At 41.1% G+C, this 25,151-nt stretch overlaps 1 protein-coding gene across 6 annotated transcripts in view; it reads right to left on the bottom strand.

Annotated features, from left to right (window-relative positions):
- Positions 1 to 25,151, bottom strand: part of EBF1 (EBF transcription factor 1) — a 383,569-nt gene that overhangs the window by 104,548 nt on the left and 253,870 nt on the right. For 3 of the 6 annotated variants that reach the window (XM_079144601.1, XM_079144602.1, XM_079144606.1), the window contains exon 9: positions 19,243 to 19,384. In XM_079144601.1, the coding sequence (XP_079000727.1) occupies positions 19,243 to 19,384 (142 nt within the window). The remainder of the gene's footprint in view (positions 1 to 19,242; positions 19,385 to 25,151) is intronic. The other 3 variants (XM_079144603.1, XM_079144605.1, XM_079144604.1) reach the window with 1 other exon arrangement.

Here is a 25,151-nt window from a genome sequence, read left to right as displayed (position 1 = left end):
CGAGGCTTTTGTGACCATAGACACCAGCCCGGTTATGGAAGACTAATTAGAGATGCATTGTGTGGTTTTTATAAATACACTGAGAAAACGACCCTGAGTTGGTGAATGTATAAATTTAGGAAATTTATAATCGTGTTCTAAACCTCAAGAAGAAATTCCACTTTGAAGTGGACATAGGTCATTTTCCATTTCCATCTTGTGCAGCGTACGAGGAGATGTCAACTCCTTGTCTAGCATTCTGTGACCCAGCACTCTCATTAATGAGCATCTCTATAAAGCAGGTAGCTGAAGCTTGCAGGAGAGGCAGGGACAGTGCCACCAGCCCTTATTAGCATCTGAGTAAAGCTAGAAAGATAAAATTATGTTACCATGATTTTAACATCTGGAGAATTACAGTATTTGAAAATGGACAAGGGCTCTAGCTGTTCAAATCCCACATCTACCCTTTAGCACAACCTTAGATCAGGTGCTGGTCCTTGCTGAGCTGTGGTTCCCACACAGGACTTCCAGCCAACGCCCAGGAAATGTCCATTCCTGTTTCGTTCCTCTGTGTGCCAGGCACGAGGCAAGCAGGCTGCTGTCATGCTCACGATAGTTATCATTGGCGCCCCACGAATTGGAGTTTATTTATTTACTAAGACGTTCCACACTCTGATCACTCCAAATTATATAATTTATTGCAGAATTTTCTTCAGAATTTCCAGTTATGCTACTTGCCAACATATCCAGCTGAACGCACTGAGTAGGTGGATTTGGCATCAGTTCTTCCAAAGCAGTCTCTCTCTCTCTCTCTCTCTCTCTCTCTCTCTCTCTCTCTCTCTCTCTCTCTCTCTCTCTCTCTCTCTCTCCCCCCCCTTCTCTCTCCCTCCTTCCCTCCCTCCCTTCCTTCCTTCCTTCCTTCCTTCCTTCCTTCCTTCCTTCCTTCCTTCCTTCCTTCCTTCCTTCGGAACTTCATTTGTTCAGGATGAATATTAAAGGAGAACTTCTCAGAAATTTTTCAGCCAAAGAATTGACTTTATCATTATTGTCTCAACTCTGGATATTTGTCAGAAAATGTGGAACCCTTGAGCCCAGTTCATTTCTACAGGATATTTGTGACCTCAAAAACCTCATCCTTGCTCCCTTTTATCTCCTTTGTTTTGGAACTGGTGTGTATAGGAGCAACACCATCCCAGAAGCTTACAGGGACACAAAGTGACCCCTATGAACACAGTGCCCACTATCAGCTTTCCCCCTCAATCTGAACAGCTGGGTTTGCTGGTCTTTTGAGTGAAATGATGACTATTCCCAACTGTGCATAGTGCTATAGCACCAAAACTCTCCTCTCCTCTTTTGAGCCTGAAAGTAGCAGCTAGTAGACAAGAAGCGAGAAGAACAGAGGGGTTTGTCACCAGCTGGAAGACTGGCCTTCTGCATTTCCACTCTGGATTTGTTCTTGGATCAACGTTCCTCTAGCTGGATTCCTTAGAAATGACTAGCAGTTATGATGCCTGACCTGAACTCTAGCACTAATGGATGCCAACTTCACTTTCAGAATGCTAACATGACCACAGGCTCCCGCCGATTCACAAACAAACATAAACTCAGCTGGTAAGCAAACAATTCTGACACCCTCCTCACTCAAGGTGTGGCAGTCTTTGTAACACATGCTGTTGCCTTGACTTGAGTTATTATAGATTTGTTTCTATCTTTTTTTATTGTCTTCAGTAATTGCATTATGCAGTTAAGCATTTTATTGTTTATTAGGGTTTTTATTTTGTTTTGTTATTGGTCTGCATTTATTGCTCTGTCCGCTACAATATTCAGATATTACATTCTGCAAAGAATCATTTATTATATATGCAAGAGTCAGTCTCTCTCTCCCCCCACCCTGGCCCGGTGTATGTGTATGTGGTGTTTGTCACTTTAAAGAGAAATGTAAGCCATGATACAGAGATTTCTCAATACATGCAATTAAACCTATTAAATATTAAATGAGGAAATTGAGAATTTCAAGTGTTTTTCATCCTTTATTCCAGAGTGACTTCATTTGGCAAGAAAGCCCTTTGCTTTGACAGCATTAATGGCTCCCACAGAAAAGGGAAAAAAAAATCCAGTCACCAGACAGGAATGTTGTTCCAATGTCCATCTACAACAGGTAGAGCTAACCTGATGGTGTTCATTTCAAGAACCCCCACTTAGAGGGTTCCAAACTATGTTGCTTGCTAATTAAAGACCAAGCCCAAATCTTGTGTACTTCTGTCCATTTGCAGCTTTCTTATTCTCAAGTTGAAAAGGACCTCAGCAATCAGTGGACTCAGTACCTGAGCAAGGGATAAACAGAAATGCAGGTACAATAATTGTAATCTGAAACATTCCAGTGCAAGCACTTTTGGATTCCTGAATTTATCTGTCTGAGATCCAGAACTCTGTTCAGGTTCACTATTCAGGGTTATTTAACAATTTAGCAGTGAAAAATCTTGACATTTTGATGTACCGGTAACTTCTAAATTGCACTTGAAAGATATGTTGAAGGCTTTTTGATTTAGTGACATGCAACATAGCATTGTTTCATAATATGCAAAAAATTGTTTGTTAAAGACACCGCAGAAGCTCAGAATTTTATGACTCAAGAACGGGGGAATACACAGTTTTCCACTTAATGTTTGATCTGCCAAATCTAAAATTAAAGAGTACAAAATATTAGTCCTAAAACAGCTAAAGGCAAATACTGTCATTAGTTTTTTCATTCGTTCTTTTTCTTTTTTCTTTTCTTTTTTCTCCTTGTTCTATGACTGTCAGCCACTCCATTGCAAAGCAAAAGGGAAAAACTGTCCTAGAGGGTAGGAGAACCCTTAGAATGAATTATTCATGGATTCAATTGGGATATTTATTGCAACAATAGTAAATTCACTTGCCTCTGATTATACAATAAGTAAATAATTCTTTTCTTCCCAACATGGAGAACTTTAATGCACAAAATTATTTTTAGCCTAATTCTCCTTATTATTCTACTGCAAGAAAAGTATAAGACATGAAAGTCAGGGAAGAGAAGGAAACAAGTAACCTTTCCAAAATGGACACCCAATATTGTGAATCAGGGGAAATAATTTTCAGGTTAAAAACAAACAAATAACAACAACAACAACCAAAAAAAAAAAAAAAAAAAAAAAAAAGAACATGGAACTGCTTTTTCAAAGAATGCTCAAGTCTTTATTCCCAAGCAATCTTCCTGGGCCTGGAAAATCATAAAGTCAAATATGAGCAAGTCTAGTGGAAAATCTGTGACGTTAATCTTGGCTCAAGTCGTATTTTTAACAGGCCTTGAATGTGTGTGCTGGTTCATCCAGATGGCCATACAGGAATCGGCCTGATAGGATTAAACCTTTATGCTAAACTCTGTTCCATCTGTCACCAAGGTTTGCCTTTCTTTATCTGAATATGAATTTTAGCCTCCTTATGTCTGGGAACAGTACTAAATGCAGCATTAAAAATACAGATGCATGCAGATAATTTAACATTTCGCTAGTTAGTCTCAGTTAATATTACCTTAGTCTTTTTCTAGAAAACATTTTTGTCAAGAATTTTGCTAAGAAGAAATTGTAAAGTATGCAGAATTTATTTTTCTTGCCAGAGGGTTTTGTCTTCCTCTTCCTATGAAACTCTGGGACTCATTCAATTCACTCTCATAATAGGGGTGCACGTTGACATTGACCCACAAAGATAAAACAGGACGACTTGGCATCCCCTCAGCAGAATTTGCACTGAGAATAGATGGTATATCATTTCCACTGAATGACTGGTTCAAACAGAGGATATTCATGCGTTTTTGCTCTTTCCATTATGAGAAGATTGGTATTAGTCATCATTTGATAAATTATCTATGACTGTTTCTACCATTCTTATCAGGTTTTCTGTTTTTAAGGAAGCTTTTTTTGCTGGGATGAGGAACAGGTAGGCTGTGATTCCAAGCTTCTTTTTGAATGAAGTAGGCTGATCTTTGTTTTGTCCTCCTGTGCATATGTACCTAGATGCAGTAAATTAACAGCTCGAGAAGTTGGCTTAGGCCAAGTCTCAGGACAGAAATCTGTGAGTTGCCAAGAGACCAGAGCCTGGTTGATGGTTTTGGGGTTCCCAAGTCCATAACAAAGACAAAAGGAGGTCTCAGAGTGCTGGGCTTGGTGGAGAAGAACCAAGACAAACTGCCCAAGCAAATCACATGCAAATAAGTGAACAAGTAGCAGGTGAAAAGGATCTTTTCCAGTCCTGCGTGGAGACTGGTTCAGAGGATCATGATTGGTCACATGTGCTCTGTGTTTGTGATCAAAACCACAAGATGGCAGCCTATGGAGGGTCCCCCTGGCACTTCTGCAGGATTCACGGGCTCCCCATAGGGCCTGTGGTCACGATTACTCTTAGCTCCACACTGTCATGACGGTGGGGCCAAGCAGCTTGTCAAATGATTCAGGTGTTTTCACACACAGTTACATTATTATATTTAAGTGCTACCCTTAACTGAACACCAGGGGACAGACTTCCCATTCAAGCTTAGATGACTATCGATTATTGATAGGAATGTGCACATAAACATTTTGTAAGCACATGTCTTTGATTCCTTCAATTAGCAAGACTTTAAGTCAGGTAAAGAGGGATAGGTCCCTTCTGGAAGTAGACGACCCTAAGGGATGGCAGTCACTGTAAATCATCTTCTGAAATATGGACATACTCACACACACAGCCCTATCAGCAATCCTTCACATTTTATCCTAAACAAGCACACCTATTTAGAAGTCCCATTGCTTAATCTGCTTTGCTCAATGTAGGAGTCACCAGCAAATGCAACTATTTAAATTTAGTTTTAAAATAATTAATATTAAGTTGAAAGTCTTTTCTCACACTAGCCACATTTCAAGGGGTCAATTTCTATAGTGGCCAGTGACTAACATATTAGACAGCACATTGATAGATTTCTTCCATCATCCCAGCAATTTCTATTGGAAAGTGTTATTATTAGGACCAAATTTGGAGTAGGTAGCCAATGAAGAGTAATCGGAACTACAATTTATGGGGTGCCCTCCATATGCTAGGAACTGTGTGAGGAATAATGAATCTCTAATCCCTCCAACAAGGATCACAAAAGCAAATGCTCTGAGGGCCAGGCAGGAAGTTAAGATAATGAACTGGGCTGGATGCAATACAATAGGAGTGGTGGGGACTGTGGTTGAATATCCAGTGTGCGCCCTATCCAGAAGGGACATGACTCCTGAGTTTAGCTTTCCATGTAAAACAATCTCTATTTTAAATGGTCAGCAACAAATACATAATCTATTAAAATGCCATGCAAATCAAACTTACATATTGCCATATTGCTGGATTCCACCCATTATCTACCAGTGTGCAACTTCCATACATCTTTGGAACGTCAAGAATCATCTTTCAGTTAATAAGTTCTGTAATCGCACAACTAATAGTGACACTGACTTATCAAACTGTACACACAAAACACAATTCTGCTTTTGACTGCTAAAGGTCTCTCTCTACACAATATGGAAGCCCCCACGAGGCCGCCTTCTGCTGTGCATAAGATATTCTATAAGCAGTTTGGGAGAAGAGCTCCCTGCTCCTGAAGGATTTCTATTGTCATCATGCGAGACAGCATAGATAGTGATTTTTAAAAGAAAGTGTGTTTTGAATGTGAGCAGCATTTCAAAATCAACCCTGCCCAACCTTTAATAATGCCCACGAGGTGCTTTGCGCCTTTCTGAATAGTTCTGCTTATATTTCTCTCCACAACCAAGGATGCTACTGCTAACGTGTTTGAGTGAACTTTCATTATAGAGTCTTATCATTTTGAGCCAGTTTCCTCTCCTCCCTGACATCCCGCGTCAGTTACAGCACAGATGTTTCCATGGTGATGATCCATGATGTCACAGGCTTCGGCATGTGTGTTGCCAAATGGACCCGACAAGATAAGCAAAGAGGAGTGTCCACTCTGCTTCCTAAACTTCATGATGTACTGACTGGACTTCCTCAAAATTTACCCTTCAGGGTCTGAACTATCCTATCTGGACTGTGAAAAGCAAACATTCAGACTTGCCTGTTGGTGATTCATTTGTGCCGTCTGATTACTAGTTATGAGCACAGGCTACTCTACATGCCCAGACCTAGATTAATCTTCCTAAGATATCAGCTTTCAAAATTCGACCTCCAGGATCAAGTTCACCCTTCTGAGTCCGCCTGACTTTCCCTTTCCTACCTTAGCTCCCGTTTTCCCAAGCTGTGGGAGTTAAGAGCACCGGCTCAGCTCACATGCCAGGCTTGCCAGGTCCTACCTGGACAAGTTACTTTACTTTTCATAAGCTTCTACCACTTTCATTGGAGTAATAATTCTAAAAGAGTCTACTTTGACAGGTTGCTGTGAGGTTTAATCTACATAAAGACCTCAGCACAGAGTAACTAAGGGATAAATATGAGATGATGATAAAGAAAAGAAAAATTCATTGCAAGAGAAGGAAGAAGAAGAGTGTCTGGCATCTGTACAGCTGGACAGGTAGCTACCTGTGCAAATCAGTGGGCACATCTGTCACAGACAGGAACCTCATTCATCCACAAACTGGAGAGACTACTCTGCACTTTGCTAAGGCCTCATTATTAACTAGTTTTGTTCAGTTTTCAAAGGGGCTTTTCCACACATTATCTCCACTGTTCTTAAAATCAACCTTAAATAGCAGACGAGTAGATGTTATTCTTCAATCCACTTCACAAATGAGATAGCTCAGTCTCAAAGACTCATTTACATTTGAACCTTTGAGAGTCTATTTTGACTGATAGAGGCAAATACTTAAAACACCCAAAGTTCCCTTCCATTTTGGTGTTTATCTGAAATTTCTGCTCAGTTTGGCTTAAAATGTTCACTTTAATCATATAAATACAGCCAAAGTCTCATAAAATCTTAGTTTTGCAATTTCTTATCCCCAAGACAGAGGGTGGATATTTATTAACTTTACAGAATATTACTACTCTATTTCCAAGTAAGGTTATTTCCCCCCTAAGACTCAGATTCACGAATGAATTATAGTTAAATCTCTCTCTACCTTCTTCTATTTCCAAGTTCAGAAAACGCATCCTAATATAAAACCACCAGTGCCAATTTAAACACAGAAACATTGAAAATGCTGCCAAACATCCAGGCTGAGGAACATTTCTTTTGTTACAGTTGGGCTGCTAACCACAAGCTCAGAATGTGAACATCCAACACAAGGAACAGCCATAGGACCAGACAAACTTGAAGTATGGGGCAGTTGCCCTTCACTTCCATTTTCCATCTGGACATTGTCTATGTCGATCTGAGCAACAAGGATCAGATTCCACAGATCTTTAGCTAACCAAATCAAAAAGAGTTTCTAGAATCCTGCCAAGTTAAAAGGTAGAGGAATATGAGCTGTGATTTTGTAGATTTGTTGCACCCTAGAGTTACTGGGAGAACACAGTTGGTTCAGTGATGCAGTCAGAAGATTTTAGGAAAGAGAGACCAAAGGTACACTTTCCTTTTCTATCCAGAAATGATAAACCACATTAGTTCTGACTGGGACACCACTCCATGGATAATGTATCTAAGAGTATGTTCTGCAGGCTCAGTATAAGTAGGAATAACAAAGAAATTAAAGAAAGGTCTCAAATTGTAACAACCATGATATATATCAATGTATGTATTTAGTGGTGCTGGGACTCGAACCCAAAGCCTTCTGCATGGTAGGCAAGCACTCTGTAATTAATCTCCACCTGCTGCCCCCAACCACATTAATTTTAACCTTTCTTCTAAATAATGACCAAAGTACCTTGCTCCCTGTTCACATCAAACATATGCACGTGTCTTGACATTTTTACTGCTTTGCCCAAGGTTGATGGAAGAAACTGATGTGTTGAGGTCTCAAACCTGACACTGTCCATGGCCCTGTTCCCTGTGTCCCAACCCCATTTCTTCCCAGATCTGGGGATGGAGAATGCGGGTTTGAACAACTGGTGTCCCGCTGGTAACAACTGTCAATTAAATAAGCCAGCCACACAGGAGCATATGTTCACATATAAAATATTGATTAACTGCACAGATTGGGATAAAAATCTATTAATACGTGGGTTCTGCTTTCATGTTTACTGGTCAGCTCTGCCTTGGGTGGATGCGGATCTATTTCTGTGCCCCGCGGGCTAGAGAGTGCTACTTTTGTGTTTCACTTTTCTCTTCCTTCTCTGGTTCCATCTGGTTTCCCATGTCAGTGTGTCTGTGAGGACTGACCAGCATACGTTCAAGCAGGATCTGCATTACGGGGTCATCTTCCAGCAGACTTGCCCATGCTGGCTGCCAACAGAGTCCAGCCTTTCTCAGCCTTTTCTCTTGCGCCTCTCCGGATAAATCCCTTTTTCCCAAGGATGCTAAAATCATACCGATGGCATCACATTCATCTGATAAGGATGATGATCACCTAATTTCTATAAAGTTTCATTTCTGTCCACTGAGTATTTCAGGTTGCAGGGTTGGCACAGGGAGTCTGAGATGGGATGCCCGATAGTGTGACGTGATACCAGGAGTTTTTATCTTAACCCAGAAAAGTACCTTCCCGTATATCAGTGCACATGCCAACTAGCTCACCCTTGGGATTGAGCATAGATCTGGCTTTTCGGTTTGCCTTTGGGTAATGTCGTCAATTTGCTTCAGTTGAAGCAGGTTTTATATTACGTGCTTAAATGGCAGAATTTCTCTCCGCCTCTGAAGTCCGGTGTGCGGGGAGATGCATTGACTAAACAATGGGAAAGAACAGTGGCCAGGATCCCATGTGTCAGCCGCTTGGAAGCCCAAAACTTAACTCTTTTTCTGTCTCTCCACAACTAAATCCTTAAAGGATGGCCTCAGTTTCCCTTTTTTATTCATTGGATATAATGACAGCAGCGCCCTCCCATGGCTGCTGAGAGAATTAAAGGAGACGATGTCAAGCGTGAAGCACTGATTTTGATACAATAAGGGCTTAATTCCATTATTCCCTGAAACACGGATCTTGAGGTTAGCTTTTTAGTGGGCTATGAGTCCCATCAGCCTGTGATGATGTACCCCTATGTCCAAGTCAAAGAGAAACCAACCTGTGGGAAATTTCCAAATTTATTTCTCAAAAATGGACTTTTGCCCTAACCCCATGAGGCCTCCCTTAAGCTTCTGGTTGGTCCTCCTATGGTATTGGAACATGCAGTCCCCTCTGCCTAGAATTCCCTTTCCTCTTCGCTTGACCAAATGCTGCTCATTCTTATCTAAAACTTATAAGTCTCCCTAACTTTTCAGACTTGGCCAGGTCCCCTGTCCTTAAGCCCTTTTAGCAGTCTGTATTTCTCCTTTCTAGCATTTACCTGCCTTTTGATTTAAATCATCCTATGTGCCATCACTTCCTTAATATCAACACATAAATATGCATGTACTTATGATTGTATACTTCATAGTGTCATTAACTGTCCCTATTCTGTCCACCTCTACTCTCCTGTGGTCTAGTACAGCAGGCAGTCAATCAGTGTGTGTTGAATAGATGAATCAGAAGGAAAAAAGCAAACAGAAGAAGAATCATCACAGATATTAAAAAGTTAAAGGACTAAAATGAGCAGCTGAAAAATCTGCGAACTTCTCCAGCACGTAGGAACAATTGCCTCTACACCCACACCCGGCTTCCTCCTCGGATAAGCAACAGCTACGTGGAGCCCCATTTCCTGGGCTGATCTGGCCTCATTCCGGCAGAAGGCACTCCATTCTCTTGGGGGTTAAAATTAGCACCAGTAAGCTCCCCCTGAGGTGGGCTCTCCTCATGCAAGGACCCAGGTGGATCTTGCTGACAGATGTTAAGGTTAGAAGGAAGGGTAACAGCCAGATGAGAAAACAGAGCCTCTGGCTTCCGTTGGTACCAGGACTTCCTGTCTCTAGGCCCTGCTGGTTCCTGCCTGCCCCACCCCTCCCCCATGCAGCAGCTTCAACACAGTTGCTGTCTTTCTGTCATTTGAACTCAAATCCTATCTTGGAAATTGATGGGCGATCCTGCCCTTGACAACAGAATGTCAGCTTTGCTCAGTGTCCAGCTGGTTCCGTATACATTATCATAATGCGCTGCCTGGGTGGACCCTGGCGGGTGCTCTCCCTGGGCTCAAGTCCCCTTTCCAAACTGATTTCTGCTCTCTGACATGCAGACTTTACTTGTTTAAAAATAAAAACAGAGTCAAGGGCTTGGGAGAGGTTTTAATTTTTTAAATCCTATTGAGATATTAAGTCTTTTCTAAGGGTAAACTGAACCTAAAAGGCTTTCTTTTAAAAAAAAAAAAAAAAAGCAATATTTGACTTCGTATAAAAAGAAAGAATATTGGCCAGAATCCTTCACTATTTCCTGGTGACTTGAAGAATTATTACTTACCCCAATCCTTAAAGCCCTCTCTTAAAACTTCCATCCCAGTAAACCTTATGCTGTATTGACTTCATTTTATTAGTTGTGATTTTTGTTTAGATCAACTAATTTTTTCTTTAAATTTAGTCTTGTCCTAAACAGTAATAGCTGTGAGATCCTGATTTTGGAGTTGTAGTTTTTCTTTTCTTTTTTAATTGTTGTCTGTTAAGATAGACATATGGTTATTTAAAACTGTTTTAACATTTTTCTCCATCTACTAAAATTATCTCACAAATGGTATGGAAAACACTGAGAGGCTCACAGCTAACTGTGGAGTGGATTGCACACTATACCCTCTCAGCTGAGGGAATTCAGGGAGAACAACATCTGTGGTGTGAGAACTGCCTGAGACATAAATGGCTCTGTGTGTCACATCTTGTGGCTTTCCCAGGCCTTCTGGAACCAACTGTCCACCTCCTGCAGGAAGCCCAAGGTGGTAGGAAATGGACTCAGGTCTCTGCAGAGTGACCCTCACCTTGGCATTTTGGTAGCTATGTGTGTGGCACCTCAGGAAACAGAACTTAGCACAGAATCAGCTGCCTTCAAAAAAACGAATTATCAAAGGTTGAAGAGCCAGGCAGAGCCTCTCCTTAAATGAAGAGGAAACTGAGGCCCAGAAAGATCTGAGCACATTCCCAACATCATACAGCACAGCATGGGCAGAATTTTGTATTTATTTCTTCAAGTATAAATGAAAATATCCAAACAAGAAAAATATTTCAAACCCAATATCTGGTCACTACTGCTAAATATCTCATCATAAGAGTGGTTTAGGAATGGTGCATCAAAGTTTTTACTTGGATATTAGTATTAACTTGAATCATCTGAAATGCTCAATAGAGAGAAGTTCCTGACAAATAAGGATAAGGACCTCAGTTTGTAAGTACCAATTATGCAAATAAACACAATTGGAATTATGATGCATGTATAACCAAATGTAAGATAAAAATAGGCTTCAAAAAAGTTCTGTCATTTCTGGTCAAAATGTAAGCAGAAAATACCACCATCCACAACATACCACCCTGTGCTAATTCTAAGTGTGGCTCCCTCATTGATTAGATCAAACAAAATACCAAATACCGGAAACAACAGTTTACAGGTTTGTCAAGAAATTTCAACATGAAAACAACCCCCTTATATCCACATCAGTTCCCCATATTATTTCTAGCACGAGGTCCAGGTGACCCTTTAGGATCTCAACCAGTGCTTAAGAAACCTCCACCTCATAGTTTTCTGAGGATCTCCTTTTTCTCCACCGTGTATATGTGCCGGAGATTCCATATGATTAACAAATGATTTCTAGGGAGATGAATTAGAGCATCCTTGCAGATAAATAAAATATTACCAGCCTCCTTGTTATCTTCCTAGCCCCATAGAAAATATACCAGTTATTAAATAAAATCAGCCTTTTAAAAATTTAAAATTTTTTAAAAAGTTCCAGTCATAGGAAAAGAGGTTAATGAACTATATGGCAAACATGCATGATGTGCCCCAATATTTAAAAATAGGTGCTCTGGGCTAAACTTTTGAAAGATCTTTTTAAAATGCCAGCACAATTGCCTTTCTTGTATTGAGAAAAATAAGGACAATGGGATCGGAGATGGAAATAATTTAGCTAATGTCAAAGAGCAGTAGTTGAAAGTAGACTCCAGAGTTAGGTGTTGGGGGTTTGATTCCTAAATCTACTACTTAATTACTGTGTGACTCTGGGCAAGTTATTTATCTCCTTCTTAGCCTCAGTTTCCTCAAATAGCAATTCTATTGCCCTGGAAGGGCTCAGAGTCTACTATTAATTCCTAGTAATGCTATTATACAGAGCCATGGTTATGTAGACCTAGGGTCAAATACCAATTCCAATTCCAATTAGTTCTGTGGCTTTGGGTAAGTTATTGATCTCCTAAACTTCAGTGTTCTCATCTGTGAAGTGGGAATACTAATTGTTACCTGTTATCAGGTTTATTGCAGGATTTGATGAGATGATATAAATACAATGATAACCACAGTGCTGGCATTTAGTAAAGGCTCCATAAATGTTAGCTGATAATAGTGCAAAATAACAATTGTAGGATGAAAGTACTTTGCTTGGTCACACCAGGGATGGTGATTAAGTCTGAGTACTTGTTCCCCTCTGCCACCAATGCTGTTGGTGACGTCAAGTTCAAATAAAGAAACTGTAGATCATCTGCATGGCAATTACATGTAGCTCATGGACTCTAATCTACCTGAAGCTGAGGTCTTGCTGGCTCCCAAGTCCCTAGTGTTGGGATTGTGGTGTAATCTGCTTTATGACTTACTCAGGAGATACTCTAGAACCTCATCCTTATCTTGACTCCGTGCCTTGTCCTTTCCTTTTTAAAGGTAGACTAAAGGCATCTTCCCAACTTCTCTAAGGAATGGTACAATCTGATGCTTGGAAACGTGGGGTCTTAGTGCTCTAGTCTATGACATGTCTGGGTATTTTTAACCCCAAGTTTCTGTTCTTGCATCTGCCTTTTTCAACTGGGAAAAATCGCTTTGTAAACTGTTATGTGCAACCCTCAGCATATAAAGATGGTGCTAATATTTCTCTAGTTAACTTAGACCCTTTGCCTAGATGCTTTTGCCTAAGTGCGTCTGGCTGGAAAAGTGCACCAAAGCCCCATGTCACAGTGAGGGTCACTTGCTGTGCACTGCAGACAGCTCTGTGTCATTCATCCTCTGCCTCTGTGTTTGAAAGTGCATTCTTTCAAGGAGATAGATAATTCCATAGGTATTCTTCTCCTGATCCTCCAGGTAGCAGACAGTCTTGAGGCAGCCTAGGTCAACCTGAATCAAGAAGGCATCAGGACTGGACCCAAGTCCTCATTGCTCAGGACCATGAAGCTGGGCAAGCTCTAAAATTCACCCATGTTGGCCAGCATCCCAGTGGCAAGTGCAAAGAGCACTAAATGGATTTTGATAGACACTAGCTCTAGTTTTTAGTGTAAATGGGTCACATGCCCTCTCGAGGTCTCAGTTTCCTTTTCTATAAATGAGGGGGTTAAAGAAGGTGACCTTTTGGATTCTAATGACTCTCCACTCAGCATGAGCCACAACCCAGAGATTGCCAGTAGTTGGAGGGGAGAGAGAAGTTTAGGAGGGTATGTTTCGGTTACTTTCATTCATTCGGTGACTCTGTTTTGTTGGGAATAATACACTTTAGATCAAATAATACAGCAGCCCTTTGTTTTAAGGGAATTAAAAATACAGGGGTCTGCATATGTTCATCAAGTCAATAGACAAATTTATTCTGTTACTTATGAAAAAATAATCAATAAAACAAAACCATCAGGAAAAAGAACTCAAAATGCTGAACCAGGTTCCTCTGGCGAACAGGCACTATTGATAGATTCAGAAATGATGGAGTCAGGGCGGGGATCTCTGGGCACATCCAAGTCCCTGGAAGCTTTCGAGATCCAGCAGGGAAGGGCTCAGGCATTGGGCTTTCCTGACACACTCAGCACTCGTGGTTGAAACTGAGTTCATCAAAGCCCTGCAGATCTCCCACACCATTTCACTACCTTATCAGCCCATGTGGTCCTGGGTGACAAGGCCCTCACACTCATGCCAGCCTCATATCCTACCACTACTCCAGAGCAACATGAGCCATCTCAGTTCGTTTTGGTCTACATGAGATTTTCATGGAGAAGGCTTCCCTGACACCTCATGATTCCTCTTCCCTGTTATGGTCCTCCTTTATGCACTAATTAGTTACAAAATTTTGTTTTCATATCCTTCCTCTCTATTTATATCATAAATTCTATGAAGACAGGGACTGCATCTGTCTTTTGCCCGTGTAACCAGTTTAATGTCTGGCACAAAAGATTGGAAGCCCACTATATTCCTTGGCCAGAGATCCAAAGAAAGGGTTACACTAGAAATAGCCAGTGGATTCCTCAGTTTCCCCAAATCTCTGTTTTTCAGTTCAGAGCACCAAAGAATAATGCACGCTGAATGAAAGTCTATGTATGACGGAACACAGCTGTCACTGGATGCATGCTTGAGCCCACAGCATCAAAATGGCCATCTATGGCCACACAACTTAGTAAACAGCAGAATCAGGACTAGAATCCAGCTCTCCAGGCAGACAGGCTGATCTTCCTTCTAGGTTCACCTTAGGGTCTTTTTATACAGTGGGGAGGGGGCCTCCTCTCCTGCCTATTGGAACTTCTGTGCCATTTTGAAGTAACCTCCCTGAGCTTCAACCTCTTTCTCTATAAAACAACAAATTTAAGTGCAGCTAGGCAGAGAGGAGTCAATGGGACTGGACACCCAGGGGCAATGAACAGAAGCAGAAACTGCTTCTGTCTGGAGCAAAAAGATTAAAGAAGGTCATATGCTAAAGATCACGAATAACACCATATTGTCAGGGACAGCTGGAACCCAAAGGTCAGAACTAAGTGGTGGTGGTGAAAAACCGGGTCCTCTGTCTCTAAGGTTATAATTACAGCCAGGGGACAGGCTCAACATTGCTACCTCCCTTCTTCATTTCCAAAATATTTCAGTTTGACCAAAACCCACTTTTGTTTTAATTTGTTTTATTCTGGCATGCTGGCACATTGATATTTCATGTCACAGTCTTTGTAATTACTTTGAAGGGAAATGTCATTCATTCATATCTAATGCTCACAAAAGTGAAATTTCAATCATTTTCCATTTTTAGGAGGTGGGTGTGTTTTAAAAACATTTACATTTGAGCCAAAAAAACTAAGTAGGACCTCAGGTCAGAGCTTATGAACACTAAAATGTTCTTGTTCTAAAAACTCTTAATTGATAGTTCTTTTGATTTTTCCCCCAATACATATGAAGGTGGTACAAATTCATAAGAATGTTTTTGAAACCCTGGATCTGGAGAACAGCAAATTGGGGCCTTCACTCCATTTCTGGAAAGGGAGGGTCCTCCTGATGGGTAAGCTGCTCAGCTCTCTTCAGCCATCACAGAGAGGAAAGTCCTCCAATAGTCCAAAAGGGGGAAAAAAGAAGAAAACACTTGCATGCTAACATGAAATATATATATATATATATATATATATATATATATATATATATATGTTCCCTTAAAAAAATGAGCATTTAAACTGCTTGTCAGACGGTTTCCTGACAAAGCCACTAGAGTGTATTCATAGACATTTGCATAAATGCTGCCGGTGAGTTCCCCATAGCTGTTGGCGCTAATGGTACATAAAGTAATTTAGTCACTTCTCCCAGCATTCTATGTCAGAATGATGAGCACCGGCACTTTGCCTTGTTGCGTATTAGATCATTAGATAATAAAGTGTTAGCGCATGCAGGCTGACAGGGTCTCTGCACTCTGGCATCCTGAGGGTACCACATTTTGCCACTGGGGGAAGAAACAGAGAAACTGATGCCACAATTGGTCTAAAATTCACATAAACAGAACCCGAGACCCAAGATGCACAACAGTGACAATACAACACTCCTTAAGCCTTTTAGAGCTCCCCAGCAGTCTCCATGAATCTGCCCAGTGACTGGAAGATGAGGCACACACCAGTAACTGCACATTAGGTGGCCACAATTCAGTCCTCTGGTCCCGAGCCCATGCTTTTTAAAAAAATTGGAACCGTGAGAGCAGTTACATTTTGAGGCTGCCTCTCTCCGCAGCGTACATCTTTCATAAAGCTACTGCTTAAAGAAACCTCACTAAATGCCCCATAAATAACCAGCCAAAGAAAATCTCAGTATTTATGAATGAAGAAAAAAAATGGGGGTGCAAAGCAATTACCAAGAGCCACGGTGTGCCAAGATTCACCCTCTTTGGACCATGCAAGGTTCTATGAAATAAATTTGCCTTTGTTAATCCTCATATTTGAAATACAGGGACATTAATCTGTGAGTCCAGGGTTGTACATGGAAGACTGTGCATGAATGTAAACCATGATCTCTATTTCTACCTATATGCAGAGAGATGAGCCACGAAAGGAATTTTCCTCCAACTGTCTGACAAGCAGATATAAATAGAGATTTGCAGAGTTGCTCAAAATAATTCAGGCTACCTGCAAATGAGGTGGTAAAGAGCCCAGAATGGGGTGGGGGATGAAGATCCCTACAGGTCTCCAGAGGTGAATCTGCTGTGCAGACTCCATAGACTGCAGTAGCTGTGTGAGGTAGGGGTAGAGAGAGAGACGGATGGCAGTATGGTTCTTAAACAGGGCATTTAAAATAGAATTTTTCAATGGCAGGATTAAGTATTAGCATCTGGGTCCACTCCCACACATTACTGATGAAAGAGTTCAACACTCGCCCTTTGCCGGGTACATATTTATGTATCAGCCTGAAGTGTCTGAACGAGTGGGTGGTTGTGTGGGGTTGGTTGATTCACTCTGCAGAGAAGCAGATTTTTATGCTACTGTGTTGTTACTAAGGATCTGAACATGTCTATGCCTTCATTCCACTGGAGAGAAGTCAGACTTTGGTGACTCTGGAAACCCCCAGCAGAAGGACATAGGACATGTCCAAGTCCCCAACAATGGTTAACTATTGATTCGTAGTGAAATGTCACCATTTTCTTGAATAATAATAGTAACAACAACAACATGGGCATTTGTAGACTGGTGAATTGGAGCACAGGAATCAAATATGGTCTTTAAATTGCAGAATAATGTCATATCCCAACTGAAATATTAATATGTAGTCTAGCAGAGAGAATACTTGAGCTGGGAGGAAACGCGGAGATGTTTTGATCCAGGGTCTCTTGTTAGCCTGTGACTGCATTCTTCCTAGGTGCCTTTTCCTCCCCTCTTCCTTCCTTCAGTAATTAAATTTTTTTTTGTAATTAGTTATCAACAATTAAAAATCAGGAGGGCTTTATTTTTTGCCAAACTGACAGGGGCTGGGGGCAGCTGAGCATGCACGTGTCCATCTTCAGAGACTCCACCCAGCTTACTTCCCTTATTGACATTACCTGGTCCCACCCAGGACACAGATTTGGGTGTTTTTTTTTTTTTTTTTTTTTTTAACTGTCCCCACTTCCTTGTGCCACATTATCAACTTCATTTTACTAGGAAGGAAACCAAGGATCCCAAAAAGTGACTTGTCCAAGGTCATACAGAGTGAAACTGAGAATTGAGTTGAATTTGAGGTTCCCAGTACCTATTTTGAAAACTTATCCTGCACACCACATTGCAAAATAATGTTACTGACCACTATCCCTTATTGTTTGCTTGCTTTGGATTTTGTTGTTGTTAGAGGGATAATCTGCACAGTGTCACGAGTTCTCTCACTGGCTTCCCAAAGGCAGAAATGGGAGCTAGGTGTGGCCTGCACTTGGACCACCTTTTGAAATTCTAAACTGGCAACTAGTAGATTCCAAACTGATGGTCAAGTCTATCCCCAAGCTTTGCAACTAACCAGTCACAGTCAAAAACAACTTCAGTTCCTTCATAATCAAGGGCTCTCTAAAGTGTGCCCACTGAGTACTTGTCTGTTTTTTTCTTCTTCCTCTCACCTAAACACCTTTAGCAATACAATGCCTTAAGTGACTCCAAAGGTATTAAAAAGGCAACATTACTGTAAAGTGAGGATCAGAATAATTTTAAGTACAGAAATGGAACTAGGAATGTAATCATGAGCAGGTGTTTCAAATGGCCTCCTGCAAAAAGTAATATCCATCCATCTCGGCACTAATGAAACCATAAAGAAGCAGCTTTTGAAAGATGATGGTTTACTTTTAAAAGACTGTAAAACTGGATGTGGTGAAGAATCCCTTCTAAGAGTGTTACATCTGGCTAATTAATAAAATGTACTGTTTTGCATTCCTCAAGCACAGGGGGGAAAAAACAGGCAAAAATGATGACAGTTGTGTATATTAAATTGGGATGCTGGCAGGGAAGGGAGTTTTCTACCTTATGAATTATATCATGGACAGACTTGTGGCCCAGGGAAAAATCAGGCAATCAGATGATAATTTGTGTGGTTATGTTCTCCTGCTGACCTAGCAAAGTGGAAAGCGAAGTGAAGGAAATGGGTTAAGAGTTTAATTTGAGGAGATTAAATAAAGTGTAGGGTAGTACTTGGTATCCAGGGGTCTCAGTTGCTGAATTTTAGATGGATGGATGGATGGATGGATGGATAGATGCATGAATGGATGGAAGGATGGTTGGAAGGATATATTACAGACACATGCAACCCGGTAATATTTAGACGTGCACCCAATCCAATTACATTTCTTCTAGTGCATTCACTTTCCTTGAAACAAATTTTTATCTGGTTTCCTCCTGTCCTCTCATAGGCACCACTGATTTGCCGCAATTCTCAAGACAAACATCTACCTTCAGGAAGCAGGTACTATCAAAAGGTATTGGGAGAGTTACACACAGGGCAGAGGAGGGGCACTGGGTCACATAGAGAGGGTACCTCCGGCCTAGACTTTGGATCTGATCTCCCAGTAAAGTTCAACAGGTGGCCACAGAGAGGCACTGGCAGGTTTATGCGGCCTTTGCTTGTTTTCCTTGTGGATTGGCCTGTCCTTATTTTGTAGTCAAGTGTGAGTTCAAAATAAAGCAGCAGCCAGGCTGTCTCTCCCCTCAATCCAAGGCAGAGAGTCATGCAACTCAAACAGGGCAGGCCTCAAAGGTGTTTTCCTCTCTTTAAATACTCAGCAACCATATTTTGAAGAGCAAAAACCCCAGTGGATTAATATTGTTCAAAGGACATTTGAAACTTGAAACAGAGTAGCAAAACGTGGTGGAGTGGAAGAAAGAAACCAAATAAATTCACAGTTAAAAGTAGCAATGCCAAGCAATGAAAATGATTCGCCTACCATGTTCCAGATAAGAGGGCGTACCTTCCGAGGGGTCAAGCCTCCGAGCCCTCCGCCCATGCTTGGAGTTGTTATGGACAAACATGTTATCAGAGACTGCCAGGACGTGGCCATCCACGTTGACGGTTGTAGACACCACAACCTGGAGACAGGAGAGAAGAATGAATGAACATTTTAATATAAAAGCATGGTGGGTAATAAACTCAAGTTAAATAAATAACAGCTGGGAGCTGAAGAAAATTGCATAGCTATTTCACATAATAACTGGTGCTTATGCTGTACAAGTCTAACAAGAGGAGCTATTGATGAGTGGGTCTTTGGCATGGAACGCTTTTGATGCAGTTTTAAGTAAAATTGCACAGTTTATAGTTCCACGGCAGAAGGTGCACTGTTAACCATAATTTTAACAAGAGGATCTTTATTAGCATATTTTTTTTTTACACAAGGGTGGTTGTGTTTCACCTAAATTACCCTTCAGTTTAGACACTGAAGCAGATATCACAGTTGATCATGCAAATAAAAGTCTTTTGAATCTTTAAAATATCTCCTCCCCACTGTGTCAGGGTTAAGAGGATAGAGAAATAAAAAGGAGAGGTTTCAGTGAGGGCTGGGATGTATCTTTCTCTCTTGGGGGTCTTTCTCTGGTTTCTTGTACTTTTTCCTTTCTGCCTTAGTTTGGTTAATCAGACCAGAATCCCCTGCCCCTCTATCACCATCATGTCCCCTAAAAGAAAGAAAGAAAGAAAGAAAGAAAGAAAGAAAGAAAGAAAGAAAGAAAGAAAGAAAGAAAGAGAGAGAGAGAGAGAGAAAGAGAGAGAGAGAGAGAGAGAAAGAAAGAGAGAGAGAGAGAGAGAGAAAGAGAGAGAGAGAGAGAGAGAGAGAGAAAGAAAGAAAGAAAGAAAGAGGAAAAATTTAATCCCTGCTAATTAAGAGTCTTAGCTGTATTAAAAAAAAAAAATTGTAGAAATGGCCCAAGGTACAACTGAGTCACTCAGACCATCTCAGGTCCTGACTTTTAGCCTGGTTTGCCAGAGTCAGGCAAAGGTGCACCCAGGCAAAGGTGCACCTCGGAGAACTTTGAGTAAAACAATGAGAAGAAATGACCTACACTTCTCCTTATATTAAATGGGGAAGAGGATTAAAACTGAAACCCACAGAGATATGTTTATTCATGCGACCTCTTACAACCAAATATAATAATTGTCTGTAATTGCAGATTCGGTTCCCACCTCATGCTTTGACATGAGAAACAGCAATCAGCCAGCTCCCGTTTAATCCACCTATTATGTTGACTAATTAACTTTGCCCGACAGTTTATTTCTTCCCCCATTATCAGCCCCTGTCAGCCACAAGCACCCTGCAGCATAGGGGAGCCCTCGGTCCTTTGATTGATCACCGATAGATTGACATGCAGATTAATTTAATTAGAATCACCTCACTTGAGAAATGAAAGACAAAGGCAAGAGGGCTAATAGATCTGCTCTCGTAATGAGGCAAGCCTCCACAGCGGAGGCTGAGGATGTCTGATTTATTTTGTTCAATTCCCCAGTTGCTTGGGAAGACTCGCGCTTTAATTGTTCTTGGTTTTGAGAGGCATTAGCCTCTGAAGAGGTGAAACGCTTTACAAGTGTTGGCACATACTGAGGCCTCAGTTTTCCCAGTTGGCCAAAGGGAGCATTAACTTCTGGAGCCCCATAAAACAATGGTCACATCACCTAATGAGCCCAAGGAAGCAGGTGTGGCCTTGGCCCAGGGTCTTTGAGTCGTCAGCCCTGCCTGTTCAGCCTTCTCCTGCTTGGATTGCCATGTCCTCCAACTTCGCCATGCTTAAAAATTCGACTGTCCCTCTCTTTCACCCAGATGCATCCTGTTAAAAGGAGGTTTCCCTTCCTTAGGTCTCCAAGATGGCAACCAACTGCAAACTTTGAACACATGGCTGGAGACAGTACCAGGAAGTTGACTGTATTTTCCAAATCTGTTTTATTAAAATGCATAATAGGGGCTGGGGCTGTAGCTCTGTGGCAGAGTGCTTGCCTAGCACATGTGAGGCACTGAGTTTGATCCCTAGCACCACATAAAAATAAACAAATAAAATAAAGGCATGCTGTCCAGCTACAACTACCAAAAAAATAAATAAATGCACAGTAAACAATGGAGAATTCATCCTGGGAAGAGGGATTCTCCTTAGGCATTGTGAAACCCCAAATTCCATCTGAAACAGGTCATCCCTGGCAGAGGATATAAGGTTGATGCTACAGTTTGCAAAGTGGTCTTTCTCATAGTTGACCAATTGAATCTATAGGTCCTGAAGCTGATGTGCATCCCTCATCATTTATAGGGTAACTTTCAAGGAGGAGGGGTAAAAAGAGAAGAAAATAGTCTGTTCTTTTATTTGCAAAAACTATTATGTGTGGTGGCCGAGCGAATATTATTTAGGGCAAAGGAAACACGTTTTAGCTCAGGAGAAGACTTTATAGGATAACAGCAATTATATAACAGAGCTGGGTCTTTCAAAGAAATTTTGATTTACTACAAGACCACAACTGAGTGGTCACTGGAGTCGTTAGCCAAAGAAACTATAAAAGGAATCCCAAATGGTATCTGTTTCCAGTGTCAGGAAATAGAAAGTGGTTATTCTAGATGTCTGTCTTAAGAGAAAAAGAAAGCAGAGACAATTCACCATGCACCTGTAAAACACAGGACCACAAACACAAGCTTAAAATATGCAGTGTCTTTTAAAGTCACTGTCATCTAATTCCTAACACTGAATAAAAATGTCAAAAATGGTTAAGGGGGAAAAAAAAAAAAAAATATATATATATATATATATGTATATAGGTTTTTCCCCTTGGCGAGAGCAGGACCACTGGGCCATGTGTGTGACAGAACCACTTCATTGAAAGGCCAGTCAACATTGGAGAGAAGATAATACAGAGAATCCTCATGCCATTCATTTCTTAAAATAAATGACTAATATGTCCCCCAAAAGCTTGTAGTACAACCTTCCAACTCCAAAATACTTTCTCCCATTCCAATTTGGAAATGATAGATTTAAATAAAACATGCTGAAAGTAATTTACAGAGCAATTTGTAAGTTAATAAAAAATCTGTGAGAGGCAAAGGGGTTTGTAAGGGTCCTTTAAGAACAGATCCAAGTTGGGGGGGGAAAGGAGCTTTACAGTTCAACACAAGACTAATGATGCAACTTCTCGAATTTTGTCACCAAAGCACAGTTTGAATTTGGGACAAATAAACCTGGAAAATTATTTTACCTTTAAATTCAGCCAGCCCGTCCCTCTTTTGGTGTTTTTTATTTGTTCTAACTAGTTGTACATGACAGCAGAATGCATTTATACCTTTTGATAGATCATACATGAATAGAGTGTATCTTGTTTTTCTGATTATATGTGTTGCAGGATCACATCAGTCACGCATGTACATGAGGCTTGTCCCCTCTTTCATTCCTCTATCCAGAGAAAGAGAAGATGAGTAGGAGGAACAGGTATGCTTCCTATTTCAACACCTGTTATAAGTAGACCGTTACTGTCCAGAAACACACTGTCCAATCAAGTACCCAAACATGCAACTGTTCAAACTAAGTAGGATCTGAAACTCCATTCTCAAGTCTCACATTTCAAATGCTCTGCCACAGTCACAGCCACAGGGGCTGCTGGCCACAGTTATAGTGGACGGGGCAAACCTGGAACGTGTCCATGGCTGCAGAAGGTGCTGCCACACCCATACTGTGGCATGGTGCTGAAGTAGTTTGTGCCAATTTATTCGTGGGAATAAACTATACCTTGAGTTACCTCTCCTGGAAAACACCAGGCAGGTAGACAGGTGTAGAGTTGTAATTTTTTTTTTTTAGGATTGTATTTTTGCTGTTTAATTTAGTCACCCAAACCTGCTGATTAATACCAGCATGCACTCTCTGGGTCCTCCAGACCAGGGCATTTGGTGTCTAGAGATGACAAGGACAAATCTGTAGTGACCTGAGGACTGTAGAGACTTTAATGGTTTCACTTTCCTGGCTCACCTCAGTGCTTCCAAACCTACTCTGTTACGTTCTGTCCTGGATCTGCGTACCCCGAAAGATTCTTCTTCTTATCATCTATCCTATCTATATAGAATTTGAAAGAATTAAACCAAAAAAAAAAAAAAAAAAAATGATTCTCAGCTCCCTAGTATTCTTAGCCAATAACTTTGGCCAGCTGAACTTAAACCTTTCTCAGTCCTGACTCTCGAGTGGGAAGAATAATGGTCCCTAACTCGTAAGGTCACCTGGAGGCCAGGTTCATCAAAGGGGCTAGCGTGGTTCCTGGTTCCTACAGAGTGGTCCTGGAATAGTTGCCACTTTGTGCGTGACGGCAAACAAAACGTTCAAAAGGACGTGTTGGGCTGAGAAACCTGAAGCGGTACTTCTTGATTTCCATGAAGAGAAACCTGCGTGAACTGTTATTTTAAATAAAAGGATACAGAGGGTCTCTCTTACGTCCACTGCTCAATGGAGTGGCCCAATGTTAAAGACCTTTGTCCTCACAATAAAATATCATACAAGTGAGGCCTTTGGTCGGTTGCAGATCTCACTGGTTTATGTAGTTTTGCTTTCTAGAATGTGTCTGTGCCTTAGGCTGTTACATTCCAGGCTTGAAACTAAATGAAATCTTATTGCATCAGAAATAGTCTGTACCTGAGACATCTCACCATCCGGGCCTCGCTGTCTCAGTACCTCACATCAGCCTGGGCTTCTGGGGAGCCCCGTTCCTGGTTGGTTCTTTCTCAACACTGTATCCCAGGCGGTCCCTCTTCCCTTCAGAGAGGCAGGAGACCTTGCAAGTCCAAACTAATGATCTAAGATTCATGAAGCATAACCTCTGTCGCATGAGCAGATTTTCAAAAGGACAAAGCAGCTAAATTCAACCATGAGTGAAAGAAGATCACATGAACAAAAGCAGCGGCTCGTGTGGGAGAAGGACTTATTACAAAAGACTTGAAATCTGTCTCTTTGCGCACATCTCAAACAAATATGGAATTGTAGGAAAGATGAGACCATAAAAATATTTTCAGTGTTAAAGTCTAGAATATTTTGGCAGTAAGTATCTCCCTCAAAAAACTAACCACTTCAACAAGTTTGTTTTGAAGAACTATTACAAAAAATCACAAATCTTGGTCTGCAATGCTACACATGGTAACTCAGTAAAAGGCAATCAGTGGTAAAGTTGATCTGTTCCTTTTTTTTAATTGATAAACACAAATTAAATTTATTAGACCAGGCCAAATGGTCAAACTAAGTAGAATCTAAAACTCCATTCTCAAGTCTCACAATTCAAAAGCTCCACCACAGTCACAGCCACAGGGGGCTGCTGGCCACAGTTACAGTGGACACAGCAAACCTGGAACGTGTCCGTGGCTGCAGAAGGTGCTTTTCTGGTGTGCTTGAGTCAATTTACAGTTCTGGTCCCTTTCTTACCTCTAATTTCAGCTTGTTTTATTTCTGCATTAATCCAGGGATTCTAATAAGAAGGCTTGAAAATGGTAACTTGAAGTACATGGATTAAAAAGGCCTTAAGAGCCATCCCATGGAATACTACTCAGCCATGAAAAGGAACACACTATTGACCTACCTGTATTAATCTCCAGAGAATTATGCAAAGTGGGAAAAAAAATCCAAGAGGCTCCATACTGCACGCTATGGGCTAAACTGTCCCCACTCATCCCCTGTTCATATGTTGAATCTATAATCCCCATTGCCTCAGAATGGGACTGTATTTTGAGATAGGGTTTTGATTACATCAAAATGAGGCCACTGGGATGTTACATAATCCAATCTGACTGGCATCCTCATAAGAAGAGGACATTGGGACACAGAGAGAAGGTGAGTGTGGGTAGGCTACCAGGAAAAGAGAAGG

The sequence above is a fragment of the Sciurus vulgaris genome (assembly GCF_902686455.1).
Source record: "Sciurus vulgaris genome assembly, chromosome: 6".
NCBI lineage: Eukaryota > Metazoa > Chordata > Mammalia > Rodentia > Sciuridae > Sciurus > Sciurus vulgaris.
This window is presented reverse-complemented; position numbering and strand designations above follow the sequence as displayed.